Below are 16308 nucleotides of genomic sequence, written 5' to 3'. Positions count from 1 at the left end.
CTTGGGCAATGCTGCACTGCCATTAGTTCATGCCTACTAAGGGTCTCAACCTTCTACTATAAAAACTCTATCATCAGCCACTACATCAGAAGACTATATAGCCGCTTCCTTTGGAACCTCAGGGTTGCCCCTTAGTTCCCCTTTATGTATCTCATTGTTTGCAAAAACTATGAGCATTTTCCTTCGCTTGGATGTTGGAGTACCGGAATTGAGATTACCTTTTACATATGGAGGAGGAGCTTCTGGACTCTAAGTTGGCAAACAATATAATGGTTTCTTGAGGCATCCTAATACTCATGTCTTTACTCTTTTGGCACTGCCTTAGAAGAATTTAGTAGTAGGGCTTTTATAAATTGAATAAGTTTATTAGATTTTGGGGCAAGGCCTTCGCTCAAGAGGATTGATTACGGCACAAATGTTAGCTTCATGTGGAATGAGAGAGGGTGCATTGCCAAATATCTTGGATGCTAGGTCATGATAGACATTAGCAGTTTGCCCCTCTGCTCACTTCACAGATATCTTGGATGCTAGGCTAGGATAGACATCAACAGTTTGCCCCTTTGCTCACTTCACGTCAACATTTTTCCCCTCTGCCCATTAGCATAAAGAAAAAGCTTCTTTGTTGGAGCAAGAAGCTCAATTTGGTATCTAGAGGACCATGTGTTGCTTGCCTCAATTTACTAGAGCACCATGTGTTGCTTGCCTTAATTCTGTAAGTCACTTCTTATTGGTGCTATGGCTGTGGATACATTAGATAGTTGATCAGCAACTTCTTATGGTCAAGCCTCGATAACACATTAGCTACTAGGGCCATAGGTTCTTGGGAAACTAATATGCTTCCCAAGCATGAAGCGAGATTGAACATCATTGACCTAGAGGTCTATATATTGGTATGCCACTTCTTTTTGGTGCTATAACTATGGATGCATTAGACAATTAGGTTGGTGAGGGTGATCCACAACTCCTTGTGGTCAAGGCTTGATGGCATATTAAATACCAAAGATCCTTGGGAAATTATTATCCTCCCCAAGCATGAATTGGGATGGAACATCATTGAGATCGTTGAGAGATCCAATGCAAAGCTTTTGTTTTGCAAGCTAGTGGTTAGAGAATTCCTCCTTAGAGTTGTGGAAGGATTCCTTCATGTGCTATACTCTTAGATGTGTCCTTGAGAGTGAAGGAGGCACAACACACCTTTTTTTTTATAAGAGGTAGGTTACCCCCCCTCCCCAAGCCTCCCCACCACTAGTTTCTTCTATCATTTGTGGGCTTGGGATAGTATGCATATATTTTTACATCATCCCCCTAGCTCACTAGACGAGGCTGACATGTAGCCCAGTATGTGGAGAATGACATTATCAAAGTTGATAGACCCCTTAGTGCAACATGACATATGTGTGGCGAGGTTGGGAGAGATACACAACGAGATGACAGATGTGTAGCGATAGTAGACTAGAAGAACTTAAAAAGTCTTCTAGATGATTAGAGAGAGGCATCCACCCATCATCTTAGAGGGAGTCACCACAGATTGCATAGATCGATATAGTCACTCTAGTACATTCTTAGATGAGTATTGCCACTTATGGTTGGGGCTTTTTTATGGGATAGGCATGCCCCTTTAATTAAGTGATGGGATACGAGAGGAGGAACTTCTTTCTATTCCATCCATTTTTATAAATGGTGGATGGAGAGATGTGATGTACAAGTGATCATGCTTTGTGATTGGTCTAATGAGAATAGTGGGTCACTGCAGGAAGAAGCATTGGTATACTGACCCTTCCATAGTGATGGCTATATGGTGGTGGATGATATCTTTGGGATCCTTATGATGAGTGGGAATGGTGTGATGTAGCAACTAACCTTGTGTGAGGAGTATACCTTTCTTTTGCTATACAATGTGTAACGCTAGGTTGTGCATGCTTGAATGGAACCAAAGAGCTCCCACTCTATATGGTGGTGGATGATATCTTTGGAACCTTTGTGATGAGTGGGAATGGTGTGATGCAGCAACTAACCCTATGAGGAGTATACCTTTCTTCCACTACACAATGTGTCATGCTAGGTTTTGCATGCTTGAATAGACCCAAAGAGTTCCCACTCTTAGGCCTCATTAGGAGGCATAAGACATTATACCCCCCATTCAGAGGCGATTATGGTAGAGGCTCTAGCACCCAGAGAGTTTTTATTCTTAGGCCTCATTGGGAGACAAGAGACATTCCCCCCCCCATTTAGAAGAGATTATGGCAGAGGCTCTGGCACCCTTACAAGAGGAGCCATGTATCCTACTTCTTATGGCTGTTTCTACACGGTGGGTTGTAGTGGAGATCTATTTTTGATGTAGATCCCTCTTGTCCTAGATGCCCAACTCCATTTCAGATAATGTATCTTATTGGAGTGTAGAGGAGCACATATAATCTGGGTATCTTTAGCCCAGCGCATATTCCTGCCTAATATTCAGTTTTGTCAACTCATGGAAGAAAATATAATTATTATTGGGTATAGAATTGAAGATGATACCACCATATATCATGAACACTTTCTCTCTCACCTACGTTTCCTTTAGTCCCTCTTACCTCTTGGAAATATCTTTTTCATAATGGAAACACATGTCTTTATATGACTGTAGGATCACGACCTTATTTGTCACGCATAACCTATAAGAAATGATAACTTTTTGCTCTAACTTTCTATTCGCACATCACTCTAGCAACAAACTAATTTATAATACTATGTCATTTCTTTATTAAATATATTTTTGTATTATTAACTTCTTTTTTTTTCATCACTCAATTAGACAACAACAACAAAAGATAATGTTTATCATTGATATTTGGTCAAGTATAAAGGACACTCCATCTAAGATTCTCAATGGTTACCTGATCATGCCCTCGCTGCCTGTCCATTGTTGATATCTTCTTAAAGGGATACTAGCCCATGATGATTATTTATAATATTGTGAAAATTGAGGACAATTGCTTGTCACCTCTGGGGCATGTTATTATGAGGAGTTAATTCATGGAATGTACATTCATATGTTTTCTATTATGTATAGATTGGAGTTAATCCATGGAACAATATTCCCACATTTCCCAGTTTTATGAATTATCCTAGATAGGTTTAGATTGGGACACCTTTCTAAATCCGGGCGATCGTAGCTTGCTTTACGCGCACGTGGGTGAATCCATGCATGCGTGGGAGTATTGGTTGCATCGTCTTGGTGATATGAAGTTTCGTATGGTTGTTTATATTTAGCTCAAAATATCCCCTAGTCATGATACACACCACCTTCGCTAAGTATTGACACTACCTGGGTAGTATCACAACGTGGCATATCTAAAAGGTCAGATACTCAGAGGCCTCGAGGGAATTCAGGTTTCGTATGGTTGTTTATATTTAGCTCAAAATATCCCCTAGTCATGATACACACCACCTTCACTAAGTATTGACACTACCTGGGTAGTATCACAACGTGGCATATCTAAAAGGCCAGATACTCAGAAGCCTTGAGGGAATTCAGGTTTATGACACCCACAAATGTATTTGCAACATATGGAGCGACATCATTCACTCTCCTTTGGCCGCCTAGACAAGCATACATGGATCTTCTAGATCTTCTAGAGATGCACGAGTAATGCACAACAAATTTATGAGAGAGTGGAACGATGGTATTTTCTTCTCCTACAGGGCTTCATGACAACATAGTGCCCCCGATTTTGGGTGAGATCTCCCTACCTTTTGGTTTGAGATCTCCCTTTTTTATGATTTTATTCTAGTTTTTAATAGAAGTCTTCTTTTTGGAAAAGAAAAGATAAACCTTGAAAAATAAATGAAGTTGATTAATTAAATAGTTAATTATCGATAAACTAGATTAATTAATTAATGATCAGGTCTATGTATGAAAAGAGGGGAATCAATCGAGGATATGCTGGTATGGCAACTCTATTCGGGCTTTGCAGCATATGTGGCGGAGATGACCTTCATGGAGGGGAGGATGGGTTCTTCTATTGCTCTGCATGTGGTTCTCAGTCCCAGCAGTTCCAAGAGCAATTACTGGACTTCGAGGCGCTAGCAGGCTACAGCAGGCGAACGCAACGCACTGCCGCCGCCGCCGCCGCTGCAGGAGGTCTTTTCAGGCCGGCCTCTTTGGCCACCATCACTTAGGATACGCTGATGATGCCAGGCCATGGGAAACTCGAGGTTAGATGGGGCCGAGGAGCCCCAGTCCATGAGCCCCAGGATCCCATGGAGACTATGGACGATGATGCTGCCACAGTCCGCAAGCTGTACATTGAGGGGCTGCAGGAGATTCTCCAAATGCAATGCGAGGCTGTCGTACAGAAGTTCCAGGTCAGCCCCCTTGTATTCAGCGTTGTTGGCCCTGTCTGGTTGCGCTTCGTCGCCTTCACTCATGTCTTTGAGAAAGATTGGGCCAAAGAGGCGATCCAAGTGGAAGAGGCCAGAAAGGAGCAGAGAAGAAGGAAGCGGCAGAAGAAGAAACAGCAAGAAATGGATGAAAAAGAAGAAGGTCCTCTTTCCATGCATTTCCCTTTTGTTTGATTTCTAACTTAGATGCCTAATGAACACATGGCTCCCTTTGCATTCTATCACTTTTACATGTAGACCTGACTCATTAGGCATCCCATTGCATTGCATCTTTTGCATGCAGATGTCGGAGGTTCTTGTCTACCTGGCATGTCACATCACTCGAGAACCCATCCTTCCTACCGACATAGTCAAATGGGCCTTGGAAGGCAGCTTACCCTACCTTGCTGCATTCTGCCAAGTTGAGAAGAAGAAAGCTGGCATTGCTTGGCCAATTGAAGCTAGAGTCATGTTTAAGCCAGCTGACGTGATAGGTGCAAGGAAACTGGAGTTCATGGCAGCATTGATTGCAAAGCGCATAGGTCTTTGTCTTCCTCCTGTAAACTTTCATACCATATCTTGTTGCCTTTTGAAGCAGTTGAACCTCCCTGTGGAGAAGTTGTCCGTGTACATCGGTCGATTTTACAACTGGTACACTCCTTCGGGGCTCTGGCTTTCTGACGAGGTTCAGGCCCTTCCATCGCGCGTATATGTCATGGCAATGGTAATGGTTGCTCTAAAAGTACTATATAAGATTGATGGTCGATGGTACTGGGAAAAACCTGTGATGGGATCTGGTGAAGGAGTTGGGTCTTCTTCTGACAGGAAAATGCACGTTGACCAAGCAAAACTTGCAACTGCATCCAAAGGGAAAAATGCAACACAGAAGGGTGGTGCACATGAGTTTGGTTCGCAGGATACCCTTATGATTGAGGACCCACACCATGGCATACACAGTCCTATTAAAGAAGCAGCACAAAAAACTTGTCATGATTCTTTAGAGGCAAATGATGAAATAGATGATGCGTGGAGTGCTAAGCATCTGTTGGAGAAACTAGAGAAGTCATGGCAAGACCAGAATGATCAACCTTTTGGTGAGCCAAGTCTTGGGCTCTCTTATGAAGGAAATAGCTAGTAACTTTGGGAATGTTAGAGTGAACCAGCTTTGGCAAAGCAAGCACTTGCTTAAATAACATTGTTGCATACCATGCAGATTACGAGAAAGATCTGCCCCCCTATCTGAAGTACTGTCAAGATGTGGTTTTCTCTGGTTTAAAAGTAGAAGGTGAAGATGAGAACATGTGTGAGCGATTGTGGAGACTCTACGAGCAGCCGCCCAAGAAGGTATGACAGGAATTTGTTCTATGCATTAGCCCAAGGTTTATTTATTCATTAAAAGATAAAAAAATATCCGGCTATGCATGCCATTTGAGTACAGCACTGGAGGTGCTTTTAAGCATATGATTGCATCTTATGATTGCTTTTAAGCATACGATTGCATCTTATGATTGCTTTTAAGCATACGATTGCATCTTATGCTAAGCAAATAGTAAAGGAAATGCTCTTATAAAAACCATCTGCCACAATGGCTTTCAGTACTACATACAGTAACAATTGTAGGCTGAGCTAGTCCAGGGGAGTCTCTTTGAAGAAAATTAGACTGGTGATGCTAACTGCCAAACTCTAGAGATGTTTGATTTGAGTCCTTGAGGAGATTGCACAGTTGAATACACATTGTTAAATGCATCCATACCTAATTCACATGTCACGGTGCTTGAGAAGTGGGCAACTCTGCTGGATGCTGAGCTCCCATATGGAGGAACATGGATTTACAGGAAAGAGGTAAAGACAAGTGACAAATCCTTATGAGATAATTTCACATGCGTGCACTACAACTTTGGAGCATTTGGGATGAATGTTTGGGTACGCAAGGAGGAACAGCGTGCTCAGGCTAGGAGTGTGACAAGGTTGGCCAGGGAGTACGGGGATAACATTAGGTACAGATATTGACAGCTCCACACACACGGCCACTCAAGATATCAAGCCGGGGAGGATGCAGCACAAATTTTTTGATTTTCCCCAAAACCACTGCTGAAATGCTGGGCCTGAAGATGCTCCTGATTTGCTGCTGGTTCTGGCTGAGTCTGGACAGTGAGAGTGCTTGGGAGAATTTAGGAATTGATGATATAGAGTTAGTTAGAGAGTGTAAGAGAGAAGAGAAAGAAGTTAGGAGTGTCGACTGTTTTGTGGGGAGAATCGTAAAGTGCTGGAAGAGGAATGCCTAGAGGAAACGACATGCACCTATGTGGAAGTGCTTCACAGATAAGATTAGCGATGCAATCACACTTGCTGAAAACTGAATATGCACAGAGATTAGGGTTTAAAAGATATCCAAGGACATGGTATAGGGTCACAACTACCCTCTCAAGAGCTTCTACCACTGGCCGGCCAGTGTATTTGTTTGATTTAATGCAAGGGAATGAAAAGGTACAATGACTGAAAGTGCTGTCTGCTGGACTGCACTGGACTCGGAACTTTTGGGACAGAATTGGAGCTCAAGTTGCGGCTGATTTGGGTGCCCTGGAGCCATGCATTTGGTTGCCCTGTAGCCGCCCTTGTCTGCACCTCTGAAACACCCCTAGAAGGGCGCTCTGTGGTGCATTATGCTGGTGTTCTGGCCGCCTATGATGCGGTAACCTGCAGCACCTGTATGGCTGCGTTTTAATGATGTTGATGACTATGTGCATTATCGGGCTGAAGGCCCTTGTGCACAAGCCTGACTTGGTCTCCCTCTTGCTATGGTGTGTTTTCCTCTCTTGCTTGCCCTTGATGCTGAGAGTACAATTCCACAAGCTTCTTTGGCTGAGAAGAATGATGGCTATCAAGATGATCTCTTATTCCTGTGGTCAGCCCATATATTGGCATCCAAAGGGCTAGGGTTGGCATAGGTAGCCTCAAAAGGCTTGCCCTTAAGGCACTTTAGATAGGCATCCTTTATTGCCCCTCCTTTTGGTCCACTATGTTGGATTAGGTCATTTGGGAGAGGCAGAATAAAAGAAGCACACATACACAGATGGCCACACAAACCCACGACTATCTCTTGATAAGAAAAGTGCCATTACATCAAACTAAGGACCTATAAGGTTACAGCCTGAACTAGCATCAAGATTTTATATTATGATGGCACGTGGCATCTGATCCAACAGTCATGTTATAAACTGCAAACCATAGTCTATATGTGACACTTATTGGTAGGGGAAATATCACCAAACTAATACTAATGCCTAATATACATTTCTAGTAACATATCTATCACAATCCCCCTTGTAATGGAAATATAGAGTCACATCAGATCACAAATTATATCAAGCTTAAAGCTTTGCGAAAAGCTTGTCTCTAGGAAGGCCCTTTGTGAAGATGTTTGCTGCATTGTCCAATAGATGAAGTTGTTGTCGCTTGCATGAGTCTCTCTCTCACATAATGAGTGCCCCTTGGGCCTTGATGCCATTGCTGTAGAAGTGAAAGCCTCTTCTTGGATATGTTGTTCTCTCTTATTGTCGGAGGTCACCATAGTGGGAGTGGTCAAGGTTCTTCTTGCCTGCAAACAAACCATCCACTATGTGTGGGAGACTTGTCCGGTCGCGTTCTGGAGGTTGAAAACCAACCGTTCTTCAAAAGATAGGAACCACACTCCGGCGTCTCTAACCCAACCACACAAGCGATTTTTTGTTTTGTTTTTTTGCTTGGCTGAATCTCTTCACTGAAAGGGAAAGCTCTGATACCATTGTAACATCTGGAAGCCTCAGATGAAGATTATACTTTGATAAACAATTTTCAGCACCTTTGTTCTTGATGATGTATAGCACGAGAATGCTCATGCATCCGGCTGGAAGCCTAATAAATACCTGGTACACCTTTACGTCATTCCAGAGGGTTAGAGAGTGTGCGGGACATGCATTGACTTCTTGTGTGGGACATGCACACATGACCATCACCATGTATGGGACTTGTACACCTAACCATGATGCTTTACAGTGGATCCTTGGTTGATTTGTAGGGCTCACAAAAGGCGAGTTACCACTCTAAGTCTTGCACATGTTGGACAGATATGTCCACATGGCATCAAAGTGCGGGATGCACGTGACAAGGGCATCTCGACACACCCCACGAGGAGCACGGAGGCCAAGAGAAGTGTGCCAGCAACCTAGGCACAGCCTATGAGGTCCAACCCATACCCCAAAGCTGATGCTTGTAGGCGTGGAGTGATAGAATGTGCAGCGGAAGAAGGGAAAGTGGAAACACAGGGGAGAGAGAGAGAGAGAGAGAGAGAGAGAGAGAGAGAGAGAGAGTGATGGAGAGGAAACACAGGTGAGAACCTACTCTCTAAATCATCACCAAAAGGAATACATGTCCCGAGCAAGAGGGAGAAAACCTCGTATGTGAGGGACTGCAGCAAACAATGCTAAGCAAGCAGTGAGGAATGAGGGAGGCAAGCCAGCTATATATATGCCCATGAGTAGGCAGCTGACTGATGATAAAAAACCTCCACGACTGGGAAAAATACCCAAGACTCCATAAAATGGAGAAAATATATGTGAGGGGTGACCAACCCCTCAAGCTAACATGGTCAGCCCTAGAGGCTAAAATAGGACACCAAATAGGAAGCCAGCAAGAAGGGGATGATGTCTAACAGCCCCTCTCAGCACCGGATGCTGAGTGAACTCCAAGAAGCTAGAGATGCCGTCCTCGATCAAAGATGAAAGACTGAAGAAACAGGTACCAAGAAAGCTCCACAAGCAATCTCCTCAGCAACTCAGTGTCATGTGCATGGTCAATGCCATGGACAATCTTCAGACGCTGATCCAGAATAGGCAGCCAGATAAACAGTATTAGAACTAGGACATGGAGCACAAAGTGCTATTTGGCAGTGTACGGATTGGAGCAAAGGCATGAAGAAGGACTGTCGGCTGGTGTTGGAGGCTGTCGGGAGCAGAGGAGTGCTGTCGGCTGCATGAGGACGAGATTATGGACATAAAGTGTTGGGGTAAAGGCGTTATGCCCACCCTTATAGTGTGTACAAGCCCATAAGTTATAGTACATAGTACACTTAGTACTTTTAATGTACTAAGTGCACTATGTGTACTAGTGCAATATACATGTGTGATAGGGGAGTCACACACTCATGCTTTTCATGAGTTGACTTATCCCCACAACTCTCTCTCCCTTGCTTCTCTGTGTATGTCTCCCATGAATGAACTCTAAACCCTAATTACAGGTTACTCCCCATCTACTGGTATCAGAGCAGGAAGCCAGTTGCAGGCTTGCAGGCAGGCGGAGTAATCAGGCGCCTACAGCAACCTAGCAGAATCATCATTAGCCAGCCAACGGGCACAGGTAGTCGCGAGAGGTGGCAGCTCTGTCACGTAGAAGTTGCAGGCGATAGCACTATACTGGTATCAATACGTGATGCTGTAGCGCTGCTACTCGGCGAACGCGAAAGACCAGCTGGCGGGAGTTGATTCATCAGCGAGTCGCAGTTAGTCAGGCGAGTGTCCATACCCAAGCGGACACGTAAGCAGGCGTCAATACTCGTGAGCGAAGCGCACAGTCGCAGGCGAAGGAGGAGAAGATAGCGTATAGCTATCAGGCGCTGTCGACTTCATGCGTGTAGAAGACGCACGGCCAAGCAAAGCGAAAGCCAAGGCAGCATAAGCGGGCAATTCCAGGCGCTCATCAACGAGCGAACCAGGCAAAGCTGGCGGAGCAGGACTCTCCAATTCGCCGCCCCCTCTCTGCCGCCTTCCTTCTAGTCTTCTAGCTGGCGACTCTCCCCATCAACTGGTACACTTCTCCACAACAGCTTCATCACCGTCTGCAAACAGGAGCCCTCCATTGGCTCAGTCTTCTGTAGTTTGCCTGAGGATCCTTTACCTGCACAGAACAGAAGCAGCATCATCATTACCCCTTTTCCTCCAACAACAAAAATTTAGCCTGCAAATTGCAACAGAAATCAGAAATCAAAGGTATTTTGCTTCAATTTTGGATTTTCCTTGTCAAATCAAGCAATTGAGCAGGTACAGGTGCCCAATTGCTCAATTTTTGAGCAAAATTGGCAAAATTGGGTGACATTGGTCACAATCAGGATAAATTTGCAGGAAATTGGTCAAATCAGGATCAATTTGCAGGAAATTGGTCAAATCAGGATCAATTTGCAGGAAATTGGATGTCGAAATTTGGGGCTTTTGATGTAATTGTGCAATTAAGCACTCATACATGCTGTATGATGTGAAAAATTGCACATTTGGGCAAAATTGCAGCAAATTGCAGCAAATTGCAGTGCAAATCAAGGGGCTTTTGTGCCGATTTGGTTGATTTGCATGCAGGCAATCGCATTTGATGCTGTGGTTAATGTGCTGATGCCTTACAAGCACTCAATGTGCCTGTAAATCAAGGGGCTTTCATGTATTTGATGTATATGTGGCCAGGGGGAAGCATCGTGAACACTCTGGATGCCTTTACGTGCGTCAATGTACCATGTATGATCAGAAATTGATCTCAAATCAAGGGGCTTTTCAAGTTTGTATGCTTGTTGAGCTTGGCAAAGCAGCAGGCAAGACATTTATGCCTTGAATCCTCAGAAATCAGCTTGCAGTCAAGGGGCTTTTGCCCAATTTCTGTTCGGAACTGTTTTATGCAGTGTTCGAGACTGTAAAAATCTGATTTTCACTCATTTGGACAGCCAGGAGAGCATTTATTGCTACTGTACCTGCTGGTACAGATTTTGCACAGCTTTGTGCATGTTTTGGCATGGCTGTACATTGTTTTGAGTGATCAAAAGGTTCAAATTCAGCTGCTGAAATTGCCGGTACAGGTTTGGTACATCATTGGTGAGCACTTGGTACTGCTGTACAGTACTTTGGAAGGGCAAAAGAGCACATTTAAGGTGCTGTCCAAAATCTGCAGCAACCAGATTTTGGTGTTTTCATCACAAAAAGTGGGAGAAAAGTTGCATTCTTGCTTCCGCAGTGGGAGATAAAGCTTGGGAGAACATTTGTGAGCACTTTGTGTGCTCTGGGTGCAGTGTTTGCACATCTTGGGTGCAGTGTTTGCACATTTGCAGGGAGTCAGGCATTACAGGTTGTATTTTGCTATGGCAACCACAGGTGAGAGCTCTTCATTGCTTCACATCAAGAAGCTTGAAGGCTCGCATAATTATGATATTTGGCAAACCCAGTGCTACAATGTGTTGCTCCAGAAAAAGCAGCACAAGCCTATCAAAGAAAGGGGTGTGATGCCCGCTTCTCTTACAGCTGAAGAGTGGGAAGATATGGATGAGCTGGCAAGATCTACTATCATGTTGTCTGTGTCAGACTCATTACTTTTCAGCATTCGTGAAGAGAAGACAGCTTGGGGAATGTGGCAGAGATTGCAGGACTTGTATGCCCAACAAAGTGCCTCAAGCAAAGTGTATTGGTTGAAGAAACTCATAGGTCTTCAGATGAAGGAAGGGGCTTCTATGACAGCCCATCTCAATGAGTTTAATGGTATTGTCAGCCAGGTTATAAATCAAAAGTTGGCAATGGACGATGAGTTCAAAGCCACTTTTTTGTTATGCACTTTGCCAGAGAGTTGGGACACATTCAGGACAGCCACTAGCAATTCGCATGCTATGCTGTCATATGCAGATGTTGAGGGTGCTCTTCTTCAAGAAGAGATGAACAGGAAGAACAACTCTGTTGGAAAGTCCAATGCAATGAATGCACGTGGGAGATCCCAGCAAAGGGGGAAAAGCCAAGAAAGGGGAAGGAGCAAGTCTCGCTCCAAAAAGGATTTGGAATGCCATTATTGTGGCAAGAAGGGACACATCAAAAAACAATGCTACAAATGGAAAAATGATCAAAAAGAAAAAGGAAAAGGCAAAGACAAAGAGAAGGATGAAGCCAAAGATGTAAAGCCAAAGGGCAAAAGTGGAGTCAAGATCGAAGAAATCAATGTGTCACATGCAGGTGGCAGTGAGGATGAGGTCCTCTTTACGTCTTCACTTGATGCCCATTCACTTCTTACAGGTGGCCATGGTATGCACTCATGGATCATTGATTCAGGTGCCTCCTTTCATGTCACAGGTTGCAGAGACTTGTTTGTCAGGTATACTGCTGGCAATGAAGGAGTGGTTTATTTGGGTGATAACCATGCATGCAAAATTCTTGGCAGAGGTGATGTGAGGCTTGTATTTTCAGATGGCTCACAGCTTATGCTCCATGATGTCAGGCATGTGCCTGAGATCAAGAAGAATCTGCTTTCTACTGGACAGCTTGATGATGCTGATTATGTTACCACATTTGGTAGTGGAAAGTGGAAGATTAGTAAGGGCTCACTGGTTGTTGCCAGAGGCTCTAAGGTGGACACTCTTTACTTTATGCATGCAGGTGTTTGTCACCATGCTAATGTAAATGCAACCGAGCTGCCGGAAATTTCTATGTGGCATAGCCGGTTGGGACACATGAGTGTCAAAGGAATGGAGCAATTGTCTCGTTTGGGTTACTTGCCTTCTCTAAAGTTTTCAAGTTTTCAGTTTTGTGAGCATTGTATTTATGGTAGGCAACTACAGTGCCCCCACAAGAAAGCTCTTGGACAGAAAGATGCTCAGTTAGAGCTTGTGCATACAGATGTATGTGAGATGCCTCAGCTTTCTTTGGGAGGGGCAAAGTACTTTGTGTCTTTTATTGATGATGCCACACGCAAGGTGTGGGTCTATCCTCTTCGTTTGAAGAGTGATACATTCTCAGTGTTTCAGAAGTTTGTTGCTCATGTTGAGAATCAAACTGGCAAAACACTGAAGGCTTTGCGTTCCGACAATGGTGGAGAGTATACGTCCAAACAGTTTCAGGACTTTTGTGATGCTAAAGGCATCAAGAGGGAGCTCTCTACTCCTTATGATCCTCCACAAAACGGGACAGCAGAGAGGATGAACAGGACCATACAGGAGAAGGTCCGTTCTATGTTGTCACATGCTGCATTACCTCATGGTTTTTGGGCTGAAGCTGTTATGACAGCCGTTCACCTTATAAACAGGTCACCTAACACGAGGCTTGGTGGGAAAGTGCCAGAAGAAGTATGGACAGGGAAGCCTCCGTCATACAAGCACTTAAGAGTGTTTGGTTGCGTTGCGTACGTGCACATACGCAGGGAAATGCGCACCAAACTTGATCCTAAGTCTCACAAATGCATATTCCTAGGATATGGTGACAGAGGTGAAATGGGGTATAGACTTTGGGATCCCACAAATAGAAAGATCATACGCAGCAATGATGTCATTTTTGATGAAACATGCATGTATAAGGAGCCTGCAAGGCAACAGGAGCCTGGCAGAGTCATCTTTGATGACGATGGACATCATGGACAACAACAAAGGGCTGTAAATCAGCCATTACAGCAGGAAAACCAGCCCTTAAATGGTGCTGAAAATGGTCCAAATGGACAGCCAGAGATGGCAGAAGATATCCCTATGGATATACCACAGTTAGAGGAGATACCGGGCATGATTTTTCAGCCTTATGGCATGGAACAGGAGCCACCAATGGGTGATATGCAGGCTGGACAGCAACCTGCAAATGATGGTCATTGGGTACGGAGGTCCACTAGACCCTCCAGAGCCCCTGACAGGTTTGTTCCAGGGGTTGACTATTTGATGCTTACTGACTGTGGGGAGCCCTCATGTTATAAAGAGGCTTTACAGAGGGCAGACAAAGCTCTATGGGAGCGTGCCATGAAGTCAGAGATGGATTCTCTGCATAAAAATGGAACATGGAAATTGGTGCCTTTGCCTGCAGGCAAGAAGGTTTTGCCATGCAAGTGGGTATACAGGCTCAAAGTTGCATCAGATGCTAAGCCAAGATACAAAGCCAGGTTAGTGGCTAAGGGCTTCAAGCAGGAATATGGTGTGGACTTTGATGAGATCTTCTCTCCAGTGGTCAAAATGACCACACTTAGAGCTGTGTTAGCTTTGGTTGCACATGATGATCTGGACTTGATTCAGATGGATGTGAAGACTGCTTTTCTTCACGGTGATCTCCATGAGGAGATATATATGCAGCAGCCAGAGGGTTATGCAGAGAGTGGAAAGGAGAAGCTTGTATGCAAGCTGAAAAAGAGTCTTTATGGGCTCAAACAGGCACCAAGAGAATGGTATCATAAATTTGATACATTCATGAAAACTCAGAAATTCAGGAGAAGTGACATAGATCACTGCTTGTACACCAAGAAAGCTTTGGATGGCAGTCTATTGATTCTCATTTTGTATGTTGATGATATGTTGATTGCCGGGAAATCTCGTAAAGAGATGGATGCTTTGAAGAAGAGGCTGCATGAAACCTTTGATATGAAGGATTTGGGTGATGCAAATCACATTTTGGGTATGCGGATACTTCGGGACAGAAATCAGCATGTGTTGTATTTGTCTCAGAAGGAATACATTGGCAAAGTCTTGCAGAGGTTCAATATGGACGGGGGGAAGAAAGCTAGTACTCCTTTGCCTCCATATGTGAAACTCAGTGCTATGGACAGCCCACAGTCAGATAGAGACAGGGCTGATATGGCCAAAATTCCGTATGCTTCAGCTTGTGGCAGTCTCATGTATGCCATGGTTGCTACTAGGCCGGACATTGCATTTGCAGTGGGAGTGGTTTCTAGATACATGGCCAACCCTGGCAAGAAGCATTGGGAAGCAGTGAAAGGTGTCATGAGATACCTGAAGGGCACACAGGATTTGTGCATTTGCTTTGGCAAACAGGATGCATTAGTGCATGGTTACACGGATTCGGATTATGCCGGTCATCCAGATAACCGGAAGTCTACTACCGGTTATGTCTTTACATTCACAGGAGGTGCTGTGTCATGGATATCCAGGATGCAGAAGTGCACTGCCTTATCTACTACAGAGGCCGAGTATATTGCAGCCACAGAGGCTTGCAAGGAGGCATTATGGCTATCTCGGTTAGTGGTTGATTTGGGATATACAGGGGATATTCCATTGTTGCATTGTGACAGTCAGAGTGCCATCCAGTTGGCAAAGAACCCTGTCTTTCATGCAAAGACGAAGCATGTGGATGTGAAGTATCACTTCATCAGAGAGGTGATAGAGAACAAGCAAATTCAGCTTGTTAAGATTCACACGGATGACAACCCGGCTGATCTGTTGACGAAGAGTTTGCCTCCGGAGCGGTTTGCTCATTGCAGACACTTGATGGGCATTGGATGAGGCCAGTTTCAGCCTTGATATGGCCTTGTATATTATCATGTACATGCTGATTTTTCTTTTTCTTTACTTAAGGGCACTTTGCCTTTAAGTGGGAGGTTGTTGGGGTAAAGGCGTTATGCCCACCCTTATAGTGTGTACAAGCCCATAAGTTATAGTACATAGTACACTTAGTACTTTTAATGTACTAAGTGCACTATGTGTACTAGTGCAATATACATGTGTGATAGGGGAGTCACACACTCATGCTTTTCATGAGTTGACTTATCCCCACAACTCTCTCTCCCTTGCTTCTCTGTGTATGTCTCCCATGAATGAACTCTAAACCCTAATTACAGGTTACTCCCCATCATAAAGAGGGCAGTCGGTTGGCCGACCAACAGTCGGCCAGCAGCCCAAATATTCCCAAGTGACTATAAATAGCATGGATGCTCATCATTGAACTCGATTCACTTCCACTTTGGGTGTGGGTCTAGACTAGGAGATTTTGGTGTGTTCCACCTTTTATGTAAGGCAGCCTATGGCTGTAGATTAGGGTACCTTTTTGTACCATATGAATATACTGAATTTCCAGCACATCTCTCTCTCTTCTCTTTCTCTATATTTGCGTTTTGCATCAGATGGTTTTCCAGTGGTGTTTAGGGCTGAAAGAAGACTCCCAGAGCTTCCGCGTGTTACATTGGTATCAGAGC

General features: G+C 44.2%; 1 protein-coding gene across 2 annotated transcripts in view; it reads left to right on the top strand.

Annotated features, from left to right (window-relative positions):
• Positions 1 to 3921: 3921 nt before the first annotated feature.
• The window catches only part of LOC147604846 (TATA box-binding protein-associated factor RNA polymerase I subunit B-like), a 36612-nt gene continuing 24225 nt past the window's right edge, over positions 3922 to 16308 (top strand). For both annotated transcript variants that reach the window (XM_086794742.1, XM_086794741.1), the window contains exons 1-3: positions 3922 to 4525; positions 4667 to 5456; positions 5576 to 5706. In XM_086794742.1, the coding sequence (XP_086650868.1) occupies positions 4184 to 4525; positions 4667 to 5456; positions 5576 to 5706 (1263 nt within the window). In that variant the 5' untranslated portion in view covers positions 3922 to 4183. The remainder of the gene's footprint in view (positions 4526 to 4666; positions 5457 to 5575; positions 5707 to 16308) is intronic.

Source organism: Cibotium barometz, chromosome 61 (assembly GCF_041138505.1).
Source record: "Cibotium barometz isolate CiBa-2024 chromosome 61, ASM4113850v1, whole genome shotgun sequence".
NCBI classification, from domain to species: Eukaryota; Viridiplantae; Streptophyta; class Polypodiopsida; order Cyatheales; family Cibotiaceae; genus Cibotium; species Cibotium barometz.
Note: the sequence above shows the minus strand (reverse complement) of the source record. Positions and strands in the feature narration are given on the sequence as shown.